Raw genomic sequence first — 22,809 nt, 5'->3', positions numbered from 1 at the left:
ATCACATCTCACCACATCCACAAGTCCACCTCATCTCCTAGACCTCCAAAGCCCAAACCCCCAAACCCTAGCCTTTGTGGAGGGTGCCAAGCGCAGCCCCAACCTCCCTTCTGGTCCTTCCTCTCCTGCCCTATTGTTCCCCACCATGAATTTTAGGACCCCACCTGAGCCCCCATGGGTGACTCTCCTGACGCCATGTCCCTGAGGTCAGCATCCAGAGTAGGGCCTGGCACAGGCTGGACACGCCACACTGACCACTAGAAGGACAAACGAGTGCACACAGTGGTCAGCACTCAGGGCAGATGGCAGAGACAAAGGACCCCAATGGCTCACATGCCACCTGCCTAAGTTGTGTCAGAGACGTGGGATGGGGGACGGGAAGCCAGATGACAGTGGCGGGCATGGCACCAGGGCCCCATTCTCACCACCCACTGCCCACCTCACAGAACACTCTGGAAAGAGAACCACAGGGCCCACGTTGAAGATAATGAACGGCCAGAGAAAAGGGGCTTTAACCCGAGCAGGGAAAATCAACCAAAACACCAGACTTCTGCGAGGCAGCGCTGCAATGTAGCATGATGCCAGCCGCTCAGGGTCGGAACAGGGGCACAGAAACCTATTTGTACAGATGCTTCTACAGTGACACATAACGGAGTTTAAGGAGCAACCTGTAACACAAACGGGCATTTTATTTATCTTTTATTATCTATTTTTGAGACACAGTCTATGTAGCCTACGCTGGCCTCAAACTTGTGATCCTCCTGCCTCCCTGCCGGGATTACAGGCATGGTCACCATACCCAGCCAAGAGACATTTTTAAAACTGAGAATCCCAGAGGTTGTTTCCTCCCTGCAGCCAGTGTGGGCACAATGGGGACCACACGAGGAACACAGGCACCCTGGTTGCTTCTGTTCTCCAGCCCTGTGGACTTTTCAGTCTCCACTTTGATCCCGGGGGGTGAGCAGGGTATGAGGACACTCAGGCCCCAGGGAATGGGGCCCTTAGGACTGACCCAGCCATCTTTGCTCCAGAAGGTCATTAGGAGTAGGCACTGGATGTGGTCTAGGTGACAGTGGGGGATGCCCCCAGGGCAGGTAAGGGTCAACAGGAAGGAGCCCGTACCTTTGATGGCTCCCTGTCACTCCACACCAGTGTAACTGCGTGTGGAGCACGAAGACCCCGAGAGCCCTTGTGAGGCTGGGGGTGACAAGGCTTCTGACACTGTGGGCCAGGGCAGCCCCTCCTGCCACACAGATCCACATGTCACCAAATGTGGTGTCCAAACTGAGAGGCAAGTGTCAGTCCAAGATGGTCTTGAAGTCTGTGGTCAGGGCTGGGTCGGCCGCAGCCTCAAGGACAGCCAATGTTGCTTTAGGGAGCTTATGACACAGCTGTGTTTGGGCTGCAAAAGAAGAACAGACCTCAGACTCCCTCGGGAAGGGCCAGACTTCCTCAGCCCCGAGATGCGTGAGGCTTGTGGGCCAAGTACCCACGATGTGCCAGCCACGTAGGGGAAGACCCAGCTGGGAGACAGATGTCCCACACCACAGGGTCAGACATGGGTCCTCAAGAGCAGCAATGGTATAGCAGGGGAGGGGTTGGGGACAGGACAAAGCAGGCATTGGGGAGCAGCCAAGGTGGAGGCCGTGAGGGGCTGTAGGGCTGAGGTCAGGAGGCTCCTGAGCGTGGGAGGCATGGCCTTATCAGCCTCTCTCTCAACAGAAGGTGCTAAGTTGGGAAGGAATAGAAGTGGGGAGTTGTGGCCTGGACACCTGTTTCCACCCACCAGGGGCAGCCAGCATGGGTTCTTGCCCAGCCAGATGTAGGGCAGGTAGGGGGCTTGCCCAGGTACTGGGTATTGGAGAACAGAGTCTGAGGGTCATGGACAGGTAGCTCACTTTCTCCCATGCTTACCGGTTCTGAGCGGCACCAGGAGACACTTGTAGGTGGCACGGTGACAAGCCAGCTTGAGCAGGAAAGCATGGTAGCACAGCCACCGTGCAGCCTCAGAGGGAAATGGGCCGGAGGTGCTCTTAGCCCTCAGTGACACCCCTGCGGGGAGGGAATGGAGGCTGAGACCAGGGCTGGCACCTGGGCATCCCTCTCCTTCCATGTTCCTGACCTGCTAGGGGTACTTGACGGTCTGGGACCAGGAACGGGGTGGCCACACTAATTCCTGAGCATCCTTGCCCTTGCCAGCCCCACACCCCCTCCATGAGCAGGCCAGCTCAGGCCCACCTGGGCACCTGGGTTCTTGGCTCTCAGGATGGAGTAGCAGCGGGCTGCCGTGTCGGAAATGAGGCGCAGGAAGAATGAGGGGTTCCTCCGGACGTGCTGGTTAAAGGGGAGCTGCAGCACGCAGGCATGGAACCTGGCACAGAGACGTGGGAGGGAGGCCTCCGATCAGAGGTGTGCAGACGTGCGTGTCAGTGCACACAAGTGAGCTGTACACATGCGTGTGTGTGTACTGTGCGCTGTGTGTATTTAAGACACACGTGAACGCATCCATCGTGAGCACGTGTGTACATGTCCTCACACAGGCATACTGTGGTACAAGTCCTTTCCCAGGGCCTCATGCACCTGGTCTGACGGACTGCAGAGCTCCCTCTGGAACACGATGTTGTATGGAGCCAGCAATGCGGAGCCAGCCTCATCACAGCCCCGCTGAGGTGGCAAGTATCCCCTGTTTATTACTGAGAGAAGCCAGGCCCAGAAATGTTCTTATCCATACATACCCTAGCTCTCGGGCTAAGGGCCACACCACTGACCAGGGAGGTGACTGACTGAGGACCCTCTCCAAGGGGACACAGCCTTGCAATGCCATGGGTCCTGACCAAGAGCTGCCTGAAGCCCACCTGAGAAAAACACAGGCTACCTTCCTCTGGACAGGGTCTGTACAGAGCACCTTGGAGCAAGGGGTGTGAAGCACACGGCTGAGACTGAGCAGAATACGGGAGGCACAGGTGACAGGCTGCCACCAGTAGCTGCCCAGCCCCTGCCCAGGAAGAAGTGCCTGGCTGACCTCATCGCACCCCGGGAGCCCCAAGCAAGGCTGCTGACCTGGGGTTAAATTCACCAGTGCAACCTCCCCAACCTCTCTGTGTGCATCAGGGCCACAAAAGTACGCTCCTGGAAAGGCACAAGGTGGCTTACACACAAGCAACAAGGACTTGCCAGGAAGATGCAAACAACACAGGGGATCCCAACTGCAGAAGAAAGGAGTCCCAGTTGAGTCCAGGAGTGTGTCTGACTCCTGGACACAAAGGTATGATGTGGTTAGCAGCTCCGTGTTCCCCAAATACTCAGGCACAGGCACTCCACTTAAGACAGTTTCTGTGACATGATTCTATGACAAACTTCCTCCAGGAGCCCTGGCTGAATTCCTGCGACGAGCCGTGACCTTGTTTCACACCAACTGTAGGTAGCACGACACTGCCTGATACCAGTCTTTCTTGGTGCAGGCTGCCCCTCCCTGTACTTGGCCCTGTGACCGGGGAGGTTCTTAAGGAGGAAGTCAGGTCAGTGGTGGAGCCTGTGGCAAGACGCCGGTCATGGCCTCCACATAGCAAGCCTCACTCTGTGATACCCGTGGGAAGTCACTCCTGTCCCTGAGCTGCACAGGGCCACCCCTGCAGGAAATGTCAGACAGCAAGGTCTTACTGTGCCCCTGGAGAGTGACCAGGTAATAAATGACACAAAGCTATCTTGGCCTCTGGAGGGAAGAGACCCAATCTAAGCTGAAGGCATTTTCCCACCGCAGACCTGGAGATGCACGAACACAGACTCCACTAATCAGCCATCCATCCTGTTCTCAGGACCAGCCAAGGACAGGAATGTTCCAGAAGTTCTTGTGAGCCTGAGCACCAGCCAGTGTGTGGGGCACTATGATGGCTGGGCTGCTGTGAACCCCATCCCTGCCATACCTTCCTGTGGTATGGGGCCAGTAATATCATCGCTTCGATCCTCTGCTCTGGGACCCCAAATCCTCTCATAGCACCTGCACTCCGAACGCCCTGACAGGTTAGGTGTCTCCCCCTGACCTATGCCTTCTCTTCAGCCTGCTCACTGGCTCCTTACCCGCCCCCCCCACCCCCGTCCTGGGCCAAGCCGCTGCCATCAGCACACAGGGAACCAGGACACTGGGCCACGTGTGGCCCCGCACTGCCTGGGGACCGGGCGGAGGGCCTTCCACCAGGAGAATGTGGAACTGTGCAGAGATCTCACCTGCTAGGGACACAGGAAGTGCCAGCTCCTCCTGACCTGAGTGTTACTGTGAGGCCCAGGACAAAGGAGAACAGCACAAATCTGCCATAGCCTGGAGACGGGATGAAGACGCGCTCCTGGCATTTTCAGCTCTGTGCCTCCCTCTTGTGGCGGCACAGCCCCATGACCCACCTGTAGGCCTGCAGCAGGAAGATCTTGTACACGTTTATGCAGACAGTCTGCAGGCTGTTCACCTGGAGTCGAGACAGAGAACCGTCAGCAGCATCCCCAGGGTGGCACATGGGCACTTTCTCCTTCACCATCAATCAGATGGGATAAGAAAGAAGGTCACTCGGACGAGAAACCACCTGAGTCCCTAGGGAAATCCAGCCAGGTCCTCACAGGAGCAGGATGGAGTAGAGGCCAAAGACCACCATGGAGGATGGGCCAGCACAGCATCCTCAGAGCCCATGGCTCAGCCAGGGCAGGGACCCAGGGTCACTCTGTGAGGACAGGTTCTGGTGTCAGGGGTGAGTTGGGTGTGAATCAGGGGCCTTCAAAACACACACGCTCTTCATACAGGTGTGCGTACACTGGCACTCACATACAGCCATACCACTCAGAATGCACACAGAAGCACAAACCAGGGATACACCTGTGTGCACTCATGTATGTACACACAGGTGCACACAGGACAGCAAGACCTGTAGGCCACGGAGGCGCCATGATGCAGAAGCCCCCACCTGTGAGCTCTGCTATGTGCTGCTGTCACCTCACCTGCAAGTCCAGGAACAGACTGTGACACTTCAGCCGCAGGACAGCTAGGAGCTTACGACGCATGTTCCTCCCAGCATTAAAGCCACGATGGAAGGTGAGGCTGGCCCTGATCGAGGTCCGGGCGTAACTGTGGTACAAAGGGGCGTCACCTGTGCACATCCCCGCATACACACACACCATCTCCTTTCTGTGGGGCTGGCTCCAGAGCCCTCTGATCTCGGGTCCCTCCCTGTCCCCACATCTGAGGCACAGCTGCTAGGCACCAAAGTCTCCGGTGGGGCTGGGTCTTCACGTGGTGGCTGCTATATATGTCTGGCCCCTGGGTGACCAAAACCTACCAGGATTTGGCTGACAGCGTTTGTGTTATCTGAGCCCTGGATGGCTATACTTATTTGCTCATCAGTGACAGACAGCCTAGAGCCGTCAGAAACATCAGCCACACCAGAAACCACACAGCCACTGGCCCTATGCTCCCCCAGGAGAACAAGTCTGACTCAGTGCCTTCCCAGGAGGTGCTGTGAGTCCAACACAAAATCACGCTGAGCCCACGTGAAGCTGAGGCAGCTGAGGGTGAGGGAGTTCCAGTCACACGGGGCACCTGCCAGTGGTGTCCAACGGCCCGGTAAGCCGAGGAGTGGTTCTACCATGATGTTGGAATTTTTGTATTTTTTCTCATCAAAAAAAAGAAAAAAAAAAAGGTCCAAGGCTGGTGGAGTGGCTCAAGTGTTGCGCACCTGTCCAGCAAGCACGAGGCCCTTGAACTCAACCCCTAGAACCACCAAAAAAGGAAGAGGAAAGGTTTTCTGGGAGGAAGAGGGTAAATGCAGAGGGTGAAGGAGGGTGAACATGGTCGATGTGTTTTCTACACACATGTGAACACAGAATATTGAAACCTGTCGGAGTCATTTTAAGAAGAGGGAGAAGAATGGAGGGAATGAACCAAACTGGGAATATCATAATGCAAACCCCTGTACACGGTTACATGCTCATAAAATGTTAAAACAATAAAACTAAAACAAGGAGGGAGAGAGAGGGAGGAAGGAAGGCAGGAAGGAAGAGAGGAGGGAAGAAGGAAGGAGGGAGGGAGGGAGGGAGGGAAGGAGGAAGGAAGGGAAGAAGGAAGGAGGAAGGAAGGAAGGAGGGAGGGAGGGAGGAAGGAAGGGAGGAAGGAAGGAAGGAGGAAGGAAGGAAGGAGGAAGGAAGGAAGGAAGGAAGGAGGGAGGGAGGGAGGGAGGGAAGGAGGAAGGAAGGAAGAGAGGAAGAAAGGAGGAAGGAAGGAGGGAGGGAGGGAGGGAGGAAGGAAGGGAGGAAGGAAGAGAGGAAGGAAGGAGGAAGGAAGGAGGAAGGAAGGAAGGAAGGAAGGAAGGAGGAAGGAGGGAAGGAAGGAAGGAAGGGAGGAAGGAAGGAGGAAGGAAGGAAGGAGGAAGGAAGGAGGGAAGGAAGAAAGGAGGAAAGAAGGAAGGAAGGAAAGAAGGAAGGAAGGAAGGAGGAAGGAAGGAAGGAAGGAAGGAAGGAAGGAAGGAGGAAGGAAGGAAGGAAGGAAGGAGGGAAGGAAGGAAGGAGGAAGGAAAGAAGGAAGGAAGGAAGGAAGGAGGAAGGAAGGAAGGAAGGAAGGAAGGAAGGGGCCCAGCTATCTGCATCATCTCCCGTGTCCACATTGAGCCTGAGGCTGGGCTGTAAACTCCAGGGGAGGGGGGACCCCCATATCACAAGGGTCCTGATTCCCCTCAGGTTCAACCATGGCATCCAGAAAGCTGGAGACAAGGCTGAAGCGAGTCCCAGAGCTGCAGACGCGCCAGACGGTGCTAAGGCCTCAGTCCAGCCTGTGGGGACACACTGTGCTCCCCACATCCAAACGCAATGTCCTTCTGCCAAAACAGCCCAGAAGACAGCTCCCAATCAGTCTCCTCACGACATGGACCACTCATTTCCGCACACTGCTGAACAGGCACTGGTTTGGGGCCTCAAGGTCACCTATCATGCAGAAGCAGTACCAGGACTGGACCAGCCCACAGCACCGTCTGCTGCGGTGAGGCTCACAACTCCCCCACCCGTCCAGGTGTGCCTACCTGGAGTAGTCAGAGGACACTTCCAGGGTCTGGGTGTCTAGCAGCAATCCGCACCAGGGAAACAGGCAGTGAGCAGGCAGCTGGAGTGGGGCTGCGCCATCCAGGTCACCACCCTCCAAGGGGAAGTTCACCACTGTCTTCCGTGGGTTTATCACACAGCCGTACTCGGGGATGCCTTGGATCAGGGTGCTGAGGAAACAAGCAGCATTAACCACAGACAAGGACCCCAAAAGCACTTGGTACACGCCACAAAAACCACAGAGATGTCCTGGGACCAGGGAGAGGTGGGCCTACACAGGAATCCTGACCGAAGGCCAGACACAGTGTGGCGCTGGACTCCAGCACCGGTCCTATGTTACAGATGAGACGGGGAACACCACAGAACCGGAACCCAGCTCAGAAGAGTGGTCAGATGGGGAGGTAGGGTCCAAGTGACTCTCTGATGGCCATCTCAGCGTCCACATGGTGAGGCCTCTGCCCACCTCCCCCCCCGCCCAGTTGCCTGAAAAATCTAATCTGGGAGCTGCTTGGGGGCTCTGTAAATGTTCTCAGCGTCTGCCATGGGTCAGCTCTAAGTAAGATACTCTCCTCCATCCTGGTGGGCCTCCCCCAATCAGTTGAAAGAGCAGAATCATACATGGGGGCGGCATGTGACAGCCTAGCACTCAATCCAGCAGGAGCATGGCTACCCTCCTGCTGTCCACCTTCCTGTGCACTCCGGATCCATGTGATCACTCCTCACAGCTGCACCAGCCAACTCCTCGAGTCGTCCTCCTAAACATGTCCAGGTACAGCCCAGCCCAGCAGCCGACTCCTGGTAGGACCTGATTTCTGTCCAGAGCCACAGCCCTGAGGACAGTGCTGTCCTCTGAAACTGTCCACAACAGGAGCCAAGTCCCCTGTCCCCCAGTGGCCACTGGCCAAGTGACTCCTGAGCACTGCAGACACAGCAGGACTACCACAGGCCGAGGCCTGTCCTCTCACCTGATTCTAGTGCCCTTGACGTGTGTGGCCTGCTGGGCTGGAGGACACGCTGCACTGCATGGTGTAGCCCCTCTGCATGGAGCCTGGTGGGCAGACTCAGGCTGGGCAGTGTTCACTGGGTTTCCAGCAGACAGACCCGTGGCCACAAACACCCCCTCTTATGCATATCTTAGGGTTCAGTTGATCACTTTCAGGTTTCTCTTCCCTAAAACAAGCCCAGACTGCGTGTGGCCTAAGGGGCCTCGCTCTACCCTGCCCTTAGGCAGCACCCCAGGGCCTGATTCTAGTCTGAGCCACTAAAACCAAGTTTAAGATCAACCCTTGGGATGCAATGACCTTGACCTGACCCCTACACACTGCAGACACGCACTGAGATGCACACCACTCCCACTAATGTGTGACTATGTATCAGTGAAAAAGTCCCCCCCCCCAGCTGTCCCCATGCCTTGAAACACCATTCAGTAAGTCCAAATTTGCGGGTTTCTTCCCAGTAAAGAAAAGTGACTCCAGAGCCACAAACACACTTCCCCAGTGCGGCCCTATACGTAATGCAGGACGCAGCTTCAAGGCTGCCAGGCCTGGCTTTGCCCAGTGATGACACGTCTCCCAGAGGGGGCAGCGCCTCAGGTCTCTGCCAGCAGCCCTTCTGGGGCTCAGCTCATGGACACTTCCTGATCACCGGTGGTGAGTGGTCCTTACCGTGCAGGATGCTCCGTGGACCCAGCCCACGCTGCCTGTGGTGCTGGCCTCTGTCCCTCGATGCCACAAGCGTCCCAGACCTGACTGCGCAGGAGGGGTGCCCGAGCCACTCTGCGGCGATGAGGTGATGACACGAGTCCCAGGTGCACACAATTACTGATTATATGTGTGTCACAACAGAACACAGGCCCAGACACAGGGATCCTTACCTGAGGAAGGCTTTCGCCTGGGCCAGGTGAGGCGTAACCAACAGGAAGTCATCAACCAAACGTAAGAGCACCCTAGAACAAGGAGACAAGGTGAGGGTTCACCCTTAACGCTCCTTATGCAGAATCCAAGTGTTCTGCAAGGGATCCAAGGTCAAAATCTTGAACCATCTGAATTCACCTGGGGAAGAACAGTGACATTCCCGGGAGAGGTAAATGAAAATCTGGGTTTCTTTCTAACAGAAATGGCACACGCAGCTCCACGCGAGGCTGTATCATGATGCCTCTTGCAGCTTCCCGTGGAGCAGGGACAACGGCCGTGCCTGCTCTTCACCACAAAGCAACTGGGACAGCGGTGAGTCCAGGAACATCAAGGGCAAAGACACACATGGACCCACAGACTTGGCCTGGGAGTGGGGAGGAGAGACTTACCCGTCCTGCTGCACCCCAGGAAACAATTTGTTCTCCATGTCCCCATAGCACAAACTGCAGAGCAGGGGGGACAGGATGGAGCCCTGGGGGATCCCCTGGCACTGGACGTAGCACCTGGGGGGGCAGGGGACAAGGTTAGAGGCTAAGCAGGCCCCCCACATCCCCCACCCCCACACGGGAACAGTGAAAATACACTGCATTAGCGCTATCTTTACACAACACAGTCTGTTCTCCGCTCTCTCAATGTAAGCTGGGATGGTTGCGACTCCATCCGTTTCTGACACACCGTGACTCTCACTAACTTTAAAAATTTTAAGTAAGCCAGGCGCTGGTGGCTCACGCCTGTAATCCTAGCTACTCAGGAGGCTGAGATCAGGAGGACCACGGTTCGAAGCCAGTCCAGGCAAACAGTTTGCGAGACCCTACCTCAAAAAAACCCTTCACGGGAAAGGGCTGGTCAAGTAGCTCAAGATGTAAGCACTGAGTTCAAACCCCAGTACCAAAAAAAAAAAAGAAAAAAAAATTAAGCAAGAAGTGTATTCAAGCAACCAGACACTTGGACGTGTACCTGCAATTCCTTTCTTTTAGAGCAGTTTAACACACGGCCTCCAGGTGGTGGCCATGCACAAAAGACACAGAGCCACCTGCTCAGGGCACATGCCGGCACCTCGAGTCAAACAGGGTGAGGGTGCAGGGTGGGGTGGGTGTTTTCAGATGAGCAGTCATGCAAAATCACCCCTGGGGAACATGTGTGTGTGCAGAACCAGTGAGGTGCTTTGGAACCCTCTTGGCTCAGGTCCCCTCTGCAGAGGACTCTGCAGGGCATAGTATGAGGTGTTAGGAAGCTGTGTCAGGGTATGCTTTGCAAAAGAGGCTGGCTTTTAGGTGTATGTCAAACCGACCAACATGCAGTTTTCTGCCACGTAGACACAGATGCATAAATGGTAGGAAGCACTGGGCCAGCCCTGCATTGGTCAGAGCTCACTGATACACACTTAGAATTTGTGCTCTCCCACATATAGACTCTGTACTCTAATTACATTTCCAGAAACATTGTAAGTATTCATAATAAAATAGTATTAACGATTATCATGTAATGATAAGGTTACATTTTTAAATTCAAAAAGGCATCCAGGGCTGGTACAGTGGCTCAAGCAGTAGAGCACCTGCTTAGCAAGCGTGAAGTCCTGAGTTCAAACTCCAATACCACAAACAAAAGGGTGTTTAGAACCTAGTGCCCAGTGATCTATGTCTGTGGGGGATGATCCTGGAGGCACCCACATTCCAGCCTGTGGAGAGTGGATTACGAGCAGCCTAGGAGAGCTGGACATCAGCAAGGTGAGACGCAGCTCAGCTGCTTTTCCTAAGATGTTAATCTGTTGGCCGAGATTGGCACAGCCCCAGCCACAGAAGAGGAAAACGCAGCACAGCTGCTTTTCCTAAGTTGTTTACGTTCAGAGAGGCAGGACTGCAGGTTTCTCCTGTTACAACGTCTCACCCCTCCCCAAGAACCACTGCTCCACCCTGTTTACCACTGGGTAGAAGAGACTCAATGAAGGAGGATGCTTTTTTGACTTGGCTTTTTGAAGGAGAAGGTTTTTTTTTTTTTGGAGGGAAATTGCTGGAGGGAGATTGCTGAAGGGGGAAAATGAATTGCTGAAGGGAAAAGGATTGCTGAAAGGGAATTGCTAGCAAGTGTGAGGGCCGAAATTTTAAGAACACTAAAGAGAACATGAGACAATGAAAGTCTGCACCAAGAACTTCATACATAGGCTTTAGAAAAGCTAAGCTAAATAAAAGCTGAAGAGAACATGGGACAGTGCAAGTCTGAGCACCGAGACTTTAAGAAAGCTAAAGAGAGAACATGGGATGGTGCAGTTTGAAGGCAAAGACTTTAAGACAGATTATGCTAAAGAAAAGCTAAGAGAAAACATGAGACAGTGAGAGTCTAAGGAAAGAGGTTTTAAAGAATAGTGAAGCAAGTTTTTCAAGAAGACTTTAAAAGCAAGGTTTTGAGGAAAGACTTTAGAAGCAAGGTTTTAAAGAATTGTAAAGGAGTAAGTTCTTACTGGAGAACATCATTCTGAGTGAGGTTAGCCTGGCCCAAAAGACCAAAAATCGTATGTTCTCCCTCATATGTGGACATTAGATCAAGGGCAAACACAACAAGGGGACTGGACTTTGAGCACATGAAAAAAGCGAGAGCACACAAGGAAGGTATGAGGATAGGTAAGACACCTAAAAAACTAGCTAGCATTTGTTGCCCTTAACGCAGAGAAACTAAAGCAGATACCTTAAAAGCAACTGAGGCCAATAGGAGAAGGGGACCAGGAACTAGAGAAAAGGTTAGATCAAAAAGAATTAACCTAGAAGGTAACACCCACGCACAGGAAATCAATGTGAGTCAATGCCCTGTATAGCTATCCTTATCTCAACTAGCAAATACCCTTGTTCCTTCCTATTATTGCTTATACTCTCTCTACAACAAAATTAGAAATAAGGTCAAAATAGTTTCTGCTGGGTATTGAGAGGGTAGGGGGGAGAAGGAGGGGGCGGAGTGGGTGGTAAGGGAGGGGGTGGGGGCGGGGGGAGAAATGACCCAAGCCTTGTATGCACATATGAATAAAAAATAAATAAATAAATAAACAAATAAAAGGAGTAAGTCCTTAAAGAATAAAGATAGAGATAAGAAGCAGAGTAAAATGAATAATAGACAAAAGAAGCAATGAGGGTTGTGCATCTCCACCTGAGCACCCACACATCTGGCCCCAACTTTCTGTCTATCCTTTGTTCTTTCTGTATCTCCCGTCGCTGCCCAGTTAGGCCCCAGTTAGGTTCAGTAATAACAAGGGAGTGAGGAAAAAGCCTGCCTCACCAGCCTGACTACGTGGAGGTGAGCCCAGGGTTCTTCCCCATCAGTCGTTCTTATCTGGCTGCTCCCACCAGTGACCGAGCCATGGCAGTTTTCTGGGCCATCTTGGCTAGTCCCGGCCCCAGCTGTCCACCTGCCGCAGCACAGGCCTGGCGACAGGAGCCAAATGCACAGCTAGCACTTGTTTCTCCGGGTGGGAACTCCTGTGTGGCAGAGGCTGGAGCCAGAGGCCAGACTAGAGGTGACGCCACAGAGACCAGAGCGGAAGTTGGATAGAAATGCTAGTTCAGGAGTTACAAATGGAAGGAAGCCCGAGGTGCTCCACATTTGCAGCGATGTGGGCTTTATAAACTAAATGCCTGATCCCAACAGCACGTCGACAGACCCCACAACCTTGCAAGCTGGTTGCAACAAGGGAGCGCTGGCTGAGGTTAGCCTGGGCTCCCTTCTCCATGGCAGCACTTCAGAGATGCCTAGCAGTGCCAGGGCCATGCTCGGCCAGGGAACCCGGGGCCTGCTGGACAGGCAGCTCTGGAGCTTGGCCAGAAGACGGTGAGAGAAGGAGCCCCTGGTGGTTCCAAGAAGAGGGGCATGGAGAGGGCAGGGGCAGCTGGCTCCACTTACCTGCAGCCAATCCTTAGAACGCTGCTGCGCACAAAGCGCAGGAGGAAGTCGAACAGGCCGCTGCTGGCCTCGTTCAGGGAGGAGCTCTAGAAGAACAAGCAGACACGCCGGCAGACGCGTGAGGACGTGGGACGTGGAGCCGAGCCGTGACCAGACGTCACAGTAACATCAGGGCCCGTCTGCTGGCCACAGGCTGACAGCGCCTGCAGATGGCTGGATGCTAACATTGACCTATTTTGGCCACCACAGCACCAGGTCTGGGCCCCTCCAGCCCACAACACCAAGGAGCCAAAGGCAACTCTCCCATGGGGTCAGGCATCACTTAGCAAGCACAACCATCCCGACAGCGGAATTCACAGTAGAGGAAGAGACTGCAAAGAACCATGGGTCATGGGAGCAGACCCTCCCCAGTCTGAGGCTCTGGGGTCTCAGCCCCCAAGACGAATGGTCAAGCTTGTCCTCCAAAGGAAGATGACACTTTCCTGTGAACTCGAGGTCAAAACCGGGGGAGGACATCTCTACCACATCACTAATAAAGCAACTGGAGATGAGAAGACCCACAAGAAGACGTGGCTTGGAGCAGAAGTATCCAGCCTGGTGTGTCCAGCTAAGTGGCCATGGGGGACTCCCGCCAAGGAGTGCGGCCACACTTCCGCAATGCAACACTGGCTCAGTGAAGCGTCGAAGGAACCCTGCCAGGTGTGGATGGACTGCACTCGGAAGCCTGAGCCAGCACCCACTGGGCAGCACAGAGACCTGTTCAATGACAATCGCGTCCTTCAGTGCATTTGTGTCCTGCAGGTGCTCCACGAACTGACGCATGTACGGCTTGAGGTCCGAGAGGGTGGAAACCTGGAGCAGAGAGGAGAGGCGATGTGAGGGGACTTCCTGCCATGCAGTCTTCTAGCCAGGACCCAGGTAGCACGAGTCACGCCACCAAAACCTGACCTGATGACAGAACAAGGAGTGGCTGTCATGCTGAGAAGCCCCTGTCTGGGAAAGACGAGCACATGTGGCAGCACAGGAGTTGCAGAGATGGAGACTGCAGGTGGCTGCCTTAGACTGTGATTGATCACTACCAATAGCCACACACAATAAGCATCCCGACTTCTCCATGGGGGGATGGGAGACCACGTGCAGACAGGAGGGTCTAGAAGGTGCAAAGAGGGACTGGTTCCATCATCTACCTGAAGATTCTCCCATGATGCCTGCTTGCTGTCACAGCAGCCACCAGGACCCATGTCCCCAAGTCAGGACGTCGTCAAAGGGAACACAGTGCAATCTAACAATGACACAGGAACAACTCCAAGTGTGGAAGGTGTGTGGTATACCAGAGATGTGCTCACTGGCTCTGAAATGTAAAATATCCCATGGACCCTGTGGGTTTGCCCCAGTGCCATGGGTTAAAGACATATGGAGTGACTAAACAATAAAAAAAAAAAACAAAAAAAAAACTTGCATTTCTTATAATTAGGCAACAAGCAGTATGTTTCTAAATAACCCACAGGTTTACAAAAATAAGAAAATATTTTGATCTGAATGATAACAGAATGATGACGTATCAGAAAGTGTGAGTCGAAGCTGAAGTAGTCCTCAGAGGGAAATGTGTGACTTAACGTGTTATATTTGGAAAAGGAAAGTTCAAGTATGCAAAATCAAAGTCTGCACCTCAAACAGAACAAAATAAAACCAAAGGGAATAAATAATGACGAGCAGAAGCCAAACCGTGCAGGAAAATGTGCTCAAAGCCAGGTCTCAGGGAGATGGGGAACCCCCAGGCGGGTCTGACTGGAAAGAGAAACAGAGACCTCCAGCATCAAGGCTGAAAGGGACATCTCTATGGTCCATCCTATAGAAACAGAACACAAACCTTCAACTCACAGGGAGTTCCAAAACAGAACTCAGACAAGTGACATGAGGGATGACGACACCAGAGGACCAACAGGGCACAGGAAGGCTGCGCACCAGCCAACGCTTAGCATGACCTGTGGTGGAGGGGGGCACCCAGGGGAAACCCCTCACATGCCAATTTACCCCATGACGCCGTCTATTCAGTAGAGGGCGTGGTAGCAACCGTGTACCACGTCGGGGAAACGCTTATCCTGACCACGGTGTTGACCAGGACCAACAGGCACGGGGACGTCATCAGAATCAAAAGCTTCTATACACGAGGCCCCACTTTTGAGCGATACACCAGAGGCACGCTGACAAGGTGTCACGACCCAGGCGTCTGAGGACAGATCACATCCAGAACATAGAAAGCGCACCCACAGATCAAGAAAAGGCAGGCAGCCCCGTTACCAGCCACAGGGACTAACTGAACAGGCATTTCACCTAAGAAGGCAACAAACTGGAAGGTGCTCAGCCTCCCCGACACCCAGGAAGTCACCGATCACGGTGACACACGGTGGCTCTGGACACAGCGGATGGCCAGATCTGAGGAGCTGATGACTTAAGTTTGTGCAAGGCTCAGCCTCTGTGTGCAGGCACGAGTGTAAGCCACACAAGTACTTTGGAAAGTCCAGCGTTATCACTAAAACAAGGCAGTGCCAGCAATTCCACATCTGCAAGTCACCCCACAAACGCAGGCTTCTGTCCGGCAAGAAACTCCGCACCACACTCAGAACAGCCTAAAGCCAGAGCCACACAAACGTCCACCCACAGCAGAAAGGACGCACTGGGCACAGTATTAGTGCCACGCAGTCCTTCCTGCCCACGTGGGGCAGCTGTACAGCCAGGTCTCAGGACCGCTGGGATCTAGAGGCCAGACCTGACAAACCTGCCCTCTAATTTTGCGAACATGGAGACAGGTGAGTCCTGGGAGACAGAGGTCAGCACCGTGCTCACGACACGCTCGCAGCGTGGTCATCACCTGCTGTGGCCTTACGTGGCTCCTGAAGGACTTGTGGACGCGCCCCCGCGCAGCTCTCCGGACCACAGCGTACCGGCGCACACAGTATGTGTTCTTCAGGGGTCTGATGATGCCGGCCACCACCTCCATAAGCCTGTCCTGGGGGATGGCGTCGTATGCCCCAGTCACGTCTGCCTGTGGGACACACGTGAGCACCACGGAGCGTGGCCCCTTGGTCCTAGGAGCCAGGGTCCTGCTGGCTCTGCCCCCACCACTGGGCTCCAACCTGACTCTAGAATCATGCAGGGCGTGCAGGCTAGGGAGACCTGTGGCCCTGTCCACAGCCCCACCCGTCCCACTGTGGGAATCTGACAGGTCTGTGCCCCCCTCTCTGAACCTCACCACCCCAGAAGGACAAGCCTGAGGGCAGGGCAGGTCTGGGTCCCTCTCTCTGCCACTTCAGACCAAGGACCCTGAAGGTACGGCAGGCCGCTGTTCCCCTCTGCACCCTACCACCCCCAGACTGAGGCCTCTGTGTCCCTCTGAGACCCTAGACCAAGGGAAGGGCAGGCTGTGTGTGTCCCTTCTCTCTGCACCCCAGGACTTGGGGACCCAGATACTGGGGCACCACGGTCCTGCGGCTGAGCTGGGCTTGGCTCCTTCAGGGAAGGAACTATGTGCCATGGGATCCTCCCTGAGAACGGAAGCCCAAGAAGCCTGGGGTACACTGTCCAGGGAGCTCACACGAGCTCAAGGACTCTGCCCCAGGAGCTGGATGTCCCCCAGAAGTACTGGGGTCACCTGTGCACCCTGCTCCCAAGAGAATCAGGCCACAGCCTCCTTGGCCCCCATGTGGGGGGGTGGGGCAGCACCTGGCCCTGGCTGCTCGGTGGAGGCCCCCAGACCCCAATCGTGAGCAAGAGCTGATGTGGGGTGAGGCAGACGCCCACCTTGACAAAGTACAGCCTAGGCGCTGGACTCTGGGCACGCACACGCTGCACGAAGGCCCGCCAGGCTGTGTAGATGTCGTCCAAGCCCAGCACGGAGGCCCCCATGAGGCCGGGACGCTGTGCCCGCTCGTAGTTGAGCACACTGAACAGGGTCTTGACACGCAGGGTGAAGTGCTGGGCCTAGGGTCACGGGGAGGGTGGGGGGCAGTCAGAGCGCTGCCAGAAAGGGGCCCCCCCACCCAGCTTCCCCAGCACAGACCCCCACTGAGCCAGGGTCTCAGAGGGTCCATCGCAGCATCCCAGTAACTCACCTGGCTACGTGTGCCACCCTCACCTGTCCTTCTCCACCCACCAGGCCCCACCCCCATCACCTCGGTGGGGCCCCACCACCACCACCACCACCCACGAGAAAAGCACTTCCTCCCGGGGACACATCCACTGGGCTGGAGTCGGGCTTGTCACCTTCACTCACAAAGACCCAAGCGAGCTGAAGCAGCAATAGCTTCACTCTGTCCTTTGGGGCATCACTAATGACACTAGTCCACAAGCCACCCAGGTACTGGGAGGGGCAGAGCTGCCAGTGACATGCATCTGGAGGGAGCAGCCACAGGTGATGTCATGAACCTGGCAGGCTGGTGACAGCTGAGAGGCAGCTGCTCCCTACTTCTTTCTGCTTCCTACCTCTTCCCCTCCATGCAGAGCACACAGCACCTGCTACAGCACAGCAGGGTGTCACGGGTATCCTGAGCGCCTGGGTGTCCCATGCCCAAGGCAGTTGCCCCGTGGCTTCCATAGCCAGGAGCTTCCCATATGCTGGGCTGGACCCAGGAACCCCCAGGCCCCATGCTTTCTGCTCACACAGGACTCACGACGTGCCACAGACCTTCGCCTACATAGAGCACCAAGGAGCACGGTCACCTTCTTCTCTCTGCAGAAGGCTCTGGGGCCCACGATGTAATCCATATTCACGATGGGCCGGAGCCCACGAGGCTTGGGGATGAAGCGGAGTCGGGACGTCGGAAGGGCTGGCCGGGCCTCCTGGTGCTGCCGGACCTCGGCTTCTGACAGCTCCCGCAGCTGCACTCTCTGCAAGTGCTGCCTACAGTGGAAAACCTCGTGGAGCCACAGGAAGCACAGGTCCCCATCAGGGCAGCCAGGAGCTCGGGGCACATGATGCCTGGCCCGGCTGCAGGGCTGGGTCCAGGGCCAGAGTCACCCACACTGACCAGGCACCTCACAGAGCCCGTCCACTACAGGTGCCTAACACCTCGTCCAGGGCCTGAACACGGGATACCTGCCCCAAGTTAGTATGTGGGGTACCTGATCCACATCAGCACACAGACACCTGCCCCCACATTAATACTGGACACCTGTCCCCACATCAACACCTGGACACCTATCCCCACGTCAGCACCTGCATGCCTGTTCCCACATAAGCACCTGGGACCCTCGTTCCATAGTCAGCCCTCAGCAACCCCTCAGGGACCCCAGCGGCCATGACACCTTTGAAGCAACCTGCTGTTCTGATGACGCCAGGTTCAAGCACTGGGGTGGGAAGCCCATGGATCTGAAGCAAATATACTCAGGAAGCCTTGCTCTGGGCACTAACTGTCCCCAGGAGCGCTTTGAGGAAGCCTGGTGAACCACAGGCAGCAAGGGCTGACCTCAGAGAAACTAACACAGCAGTCTGTATCACGCAAGCCCCCCACTAGCCTCTCCCTCTGCCCCTCACTGGTGCAAGTCCTGCCATAACCCTTCGCAGGCAACAGCCCAGAATCTCAGAGCCCCCCACACCAGCCTGTAAGGAGAACGCCCCCACCATACCACACAGGGACCTCCTTCCTAGACACTTCCTACAGTGATGGGACGCAGAATCCTATCGTCTGACCCCAAGACAGATTCTTCACCTGTCCAGCATGATTCTTTCCACTAGAGGATTCCTGGGGATTGGTACAGCCTCAACCCTGACTTTACAGGCAAGAATGTAGGTCTCCAGGCAGTCAGCCCCCAACACACCCTTGTCCCCAGAGGTCAGGACTATGATGGGGGTCCCCACTCATAGGCGCAGGGTCCATGGACAGGCTAGCAGGTGCCGCACACACTGCTGGGGTCTGTACCTCCTTGCCTGGGGATGTGGAAAACCAGCAATGCAGCCATGTGTGATAGTACCTGACTCCAATGCTTTGCAACTTGCTCCACACACTCCGGCGGTAGAAGAAGAGCCTGTTCTTCTGGAATGTGGTCTCTGTGACGTAAAAGAAGGACCTCAGCAGCTCCACCACGTAGGTGTCCATCAGCCAGAACAGGAACTTGGCCAAGATCCTCTCCCGCAGACGGTGCTCTGCGGCCGGGACATAGCCACCCCCTGGAAGGAGAAAGACATGGAGAGCTCCGTAACTCACCCCACACCCGTGACCTCACCCAGACCCACGATGTCCAACAGAGCTGCCACAGGTCACCAGAAACATGGCAGGGCCGATCCGGGATGCGCCGTACACCTGACTCAGGTACCGAATCCCAGAGACACATCTACTGACAGCACCTAAAGAAATCCTACTTTGGATATGCCTGGCTCTAACAAAATGTATTCTTAAGCTAGTTTCACCTTTTCCTTTTTGCTTTCTAGCACGACATCCAGGTCACACTCCTGTTGAACGTGGCTGGTTTGCAAGCAGAAGGGAGAAGGCAGAAACATGTCACTCGAACCTCCCACAGTTGAGGCCGGTGCTCCACAACTGGTTTACAACAAACTCATCACCACTGAGCAGCAAGATCCAGACGCTGCCATCTTGTGCCACGTGAGAGACACCTGGCAGTGGGTTCCAGACATGATGCCAGGCCAAGGTGGCAATCCTCCTCTGGGGTTCTCTGACTTATATTCTGTGCGTCATGATGTCTAAGGCATTTCCAGACACCATGGAGGCCGGGGCCCAGATACAGCTGGATTTACCACCAATAATGAACACAAAAAAACCAGGTGCTGGTGGTTCAGGCCTGTAATCCCAGCTACTTGGGAGGCTGAGATCAGGACAATTCAAAGTCAGCCCAGGGAAACAGTTTGAGAGACCCCATCTCCAAAACAGGCAAAGCAAAACAGACTGGGAGTCCACTGAACTCAGGTGAAGCCCTGAGAAGGAAGTTCAAGGCCCGCCAACTTGGCAAGAGCCTGTCTCAAAAATCAATTAACTAAAAAAAATTTTAAAATAGCCAGGTGCAGTGGCTCACGACTATAATACCAGCTCACTAGGCAGAGGTCGGCAGGTGCAGAGAGGCAAGCCCTGCACACGGTCCTAAAAGTCGCCCCTGCTCACCTGTGCTGCTGCGCAGCCAGGTGCAGTCCTGCACTTTCATCTTCCATGTCAGCTCCAGCAGTGAGAGCTTGGAGTATTTCCCCAGCGAGAGGAACATCTTCGTGTTCCTCAGAAAGCGGCGCTGGTTGTGCCGGGAGCCCCAGAGCCCGGCGGGCACCAGCCTCTGGAGACAGGCGCGCAGGAAGGCGTACACCTGCCAGGGGCTGCTGTGCCTGCGGAGCAGCTGCACCAGGAGCCTCGAGTCTTCCTCCTCGTTGGGGGCCCCAGCTGGCGCTGCCCAAGTGGCCATGGCCCCCAGCGGGCAGTGTGTCCTGAGGAGTGCGCTGTACGGGCACTGCGCGTGGTTCGCAAGCAGCTCCTGGAATAGGGGCCGCATCCGCCAGTAGCGCGGGGACAGGCGACGCGGCCTGTGAGATGCCCCTGGACGCGCAGGAGGCAGGCCTAGAAAGATGGTCTCCACAAGCCGCCGGGCCCCAGTCAGGCTGGGGCGCAGGGCACTGAGCAGGAAAGAGGGACGCAGCCGCTCCTGGCCACTTGGGCAGGAGTAGAGGAAGCGCCTGGTCTCAGTGTAGACTTGGGTACACGGTGACCACGGTGAGGATGGTGGGCTGGCCTCATGCTTACAGCCCAGTATGGGGGAGCAGAGCTGCGTACCAGACGGCTGTCCGTTGGTGGCCATGGCTTCCACTGTAGCTCCCGTGGGACTCAACGCGCGGGACTCGCCAAGACTGGACCCCCACGCCTCGCTCGTCTGAGCCGTTGCCAACCGCTCTATGGATTCCTGCGCCAGCCTGAAGGGCACGTGGCACCTGGGCTTCTTGGCCAAAGGCGAACTTGCACCAACGCTGCCCAGGCGCCTCTTTACACCTCGGGCTGGCAAGCCCAGGGGTCCCTGGAATTCGCCACGGCTGCCGTTCCAGACCCGGCCTGTGGAGCCGAGACCCGTTCGGGTCCCGTCCGCGTGTCGCAAGAGCCAGTAGCTGGAGGGCACAGTGGGCCAGGGCTCCGAAGTGGCGCAGAGCTCATATAGGGGTGTCCCACACACTTGGTAGGCACAGCTGGGGGCCACCAGCAGGTAGAGCGCGCAGCGCGCCAACAGATGGGCCAGCACGTCGTCGCCCACGCGGTGCAGCAGCAGTCCCCACGCGCTGCTGCTACGCAGCGTCTCGGTCACGGTGTTGGGCAGGTAGCTGCGCACGCTGGTAGTAAAGGCCATGGGCGGCCCGCTGTGCGCCCCATCCAACAGGGCGAAGCCGAAGGCCAGCACGTTCCTCGCGCGGCGTTCGCAGAGTCTCTGCACGACCCTGGCCACCAGCTCCTTCAGGCTGGATACCTGGGGGCAGAGGGTCCGGTTTTGCGCGGTTCGGAGGAGGCCAGGCGCGCCGCCTGGAGTCCCAACCTCGCTTCCCGCCCCCACCCACGCGAATCCCTGGGGGCGCACACCTGGCGGAAGGAAGGGGTGGCGGGTGGTGGCTGCGCGTCCCAGGGCACGCACACCAGACAATGGGCCACCAGCGCGCGAAAGGCCTCGGGGTCCCCGGTCCGCAGGAGCCGCCGGTCCTTGGGCCCCAGGCGCTGCGCGAAGGTCGCCAGAGGCAGCACCTCGCGGTATCGGCTGTGCAGCAGGGCGCGCACGGCTGGGCACCCGGGCGCACGCTGCATGGCGTGGGAGGGTTCAGCCAGGCTCCCCACGTGCCGGCACCGTGCTGCCGGGCTCAGCGCGCGGACGCGGCTCACCTTCTCCGCCAGTGCGCGCGCGCCGCGGGGAAAGGGCCAAGCTGGGGCGGGGCGAGGGCCAAGTTGGGGCGGGGCAAGGGCCAAGAAGGGGCGGGGCTCGCGGAGGAAGGGGCGGGGTCCGCACGGGGGAGGTGGACTGGGAGAGGAAGGGGCGGGTCGCGCCCTTCCCCGTTCCCGCCCCCAGGGGGGTCCCCAGCTTTGGCAAACCCGAGGTGTCTCCGCCGCCCGGGCCCGGGAGTCTCTCAGCGCTTAGCGTACTCGGGTGACCGAGGGAGGGGCCGTAACGTTGGGTACGGGGGGAGCCAGGTGCATTCCATGCCCCCTTTGGTCCGTTTCCCAGATGGGCTGGAACCCCGGGAACGAGGACCGCCATGGAGTTCGGAAGGGACCAGATCAGCATGTCCCTGGTGCGGGGGACTTGCCGCCCCAGATCGCTGAAGGATATAGACGCAGGTCTGCCAGCGGAGCCCCAGAGCTCGGAGAGTCCCAGGGCGCAGGACGGTTCTGCACCGGCCGGACTGCTTGCCGAGCTCCTTGCAGGCATGGGCAACTGCAGTTCTTATGGCAGACATGGTCCCTCTGATCCTAGGCCAGAATTCTTTTTACTCCAAGTCAGTGCCCTAACACCCACCATCAAAGGAAGGGGGCAAGGTGGAACCATGAGTCCCAACAGACGCCATCGCTGGGCTCCTCACACCTGCCCAGCTCCTCTGATCACTGAACTGCTGGTCCCCTCTCCCTTGCACAGAGATGGACAGAAGAGAGTCCCAACCAAGAGACCTGAAAGGGCAGAAGGCCCAGTGGCCCACCACAGACCCCCCCAAACACAGCTGCCAACCCCTTCACCCCTAGGTTGGCAGCTGTGAAAGTGCTCAGCTCTGCAGACTTAGGGGTGACATCACTGACACCCATACTTGGGGCTGAAGTTTGAATGGTGGGGAAATGGGTCTCAGCAGTACCTGAGTTTGGCAAACACTAAAATGCTAACAAATGTAACCTTTCCTGCCTTAAGCTTGGTGAGGAAATTGCTTCTATTCACAGACTTAGCATTTGAACAGGCTTTGCACCCCTCCCTTGGCGGGCGATTTTTCATA

General features: G+C 56.3%; 1 protein-coding gene across 1 annotated transcript; it reads right to left on the bottom strand.

The window, feature by feature from the left end:
* Window positions 1-691: 691 nt before the first annotated feature.
* On the bottom strand, window positions 692-21,687 carry Tert (telomerase reverse transcriptase). The gene is made up of 16 exons (XM_020182347.2): window positions 21,422-21,687; window positions 19,979-21,311; window positions 18,837-19,032; window positions 17,586-17,766; window positions 16,668-16,847; window positions 15,754-15,912; window positions 13,623-13,718; window positions 12,867-12,952; window positions 9,371-9,484; window positions 8,942-9,013; window positions 7,050-7,238; window positions 4,981-5,107; window positions 4,396-4,457; window positions 2,247-2,371; window positions 1,915-2,052; window positions 692-1,402 (listed from the first exon to the last, which is right to left on the bottom strand). The coding sequence occupies exons 1-16, from the start codon at window positions 21,638-21,640 to the stop codon at window positions 1,299-1,301; spliced, it is 3,381 nt and encodes a 1,126-aa protein (XP_020037936.2). The 5' UTR covers window positions 21,641-21,687; the 3' UTR covers window positions 692-1,298.
* Window positions 21,688-22,809: the final 1,122 nt, after the last annotated feature.

Source organism: Castor canadensis, chromosome 6 (genome assembly GCF_047511655.1).
Source record: "Castor canadensis chromosome 6, mCasCan1.hap1v2, whole genome shotgun sequence".
Taxonomy (NCBI): Eukaryota; Metazoa; Chordata; class Mammalia; order Rodentia; family Castoridae; genus Castor; species Castor canadensis.
Note: the sequence above shows the minus strand (reverse complement) of the source record. Positions and strands in the feature narration are given on the sequence as shown.

Excerpts from the sequence above, each read along its gene's own strand:
- Tert (XM_020182347.2), bottom strand. The coding sequence starts at position 21,640 with ATGCAGCGTGCGCCCGGGTGCCCAGCCGTGCGCGCCCTGCTGCACAGC. Across the intron at positions 16,848-17,585 it reads CCTTCTGCAGAGAGAAGAAG|GCCCAGCACTTCACCCTGCG; the intron begins GTGACCGTGCTC and ends CCGTGACCCTAG. Across the intron at positions 5,108-7,049 it reads GTGTCCTCTGACTACTCCAG|TTACGCCCGGACCTCGATCA; the intron begins GTAGGCACACCT and ends TTTGTACCACAG.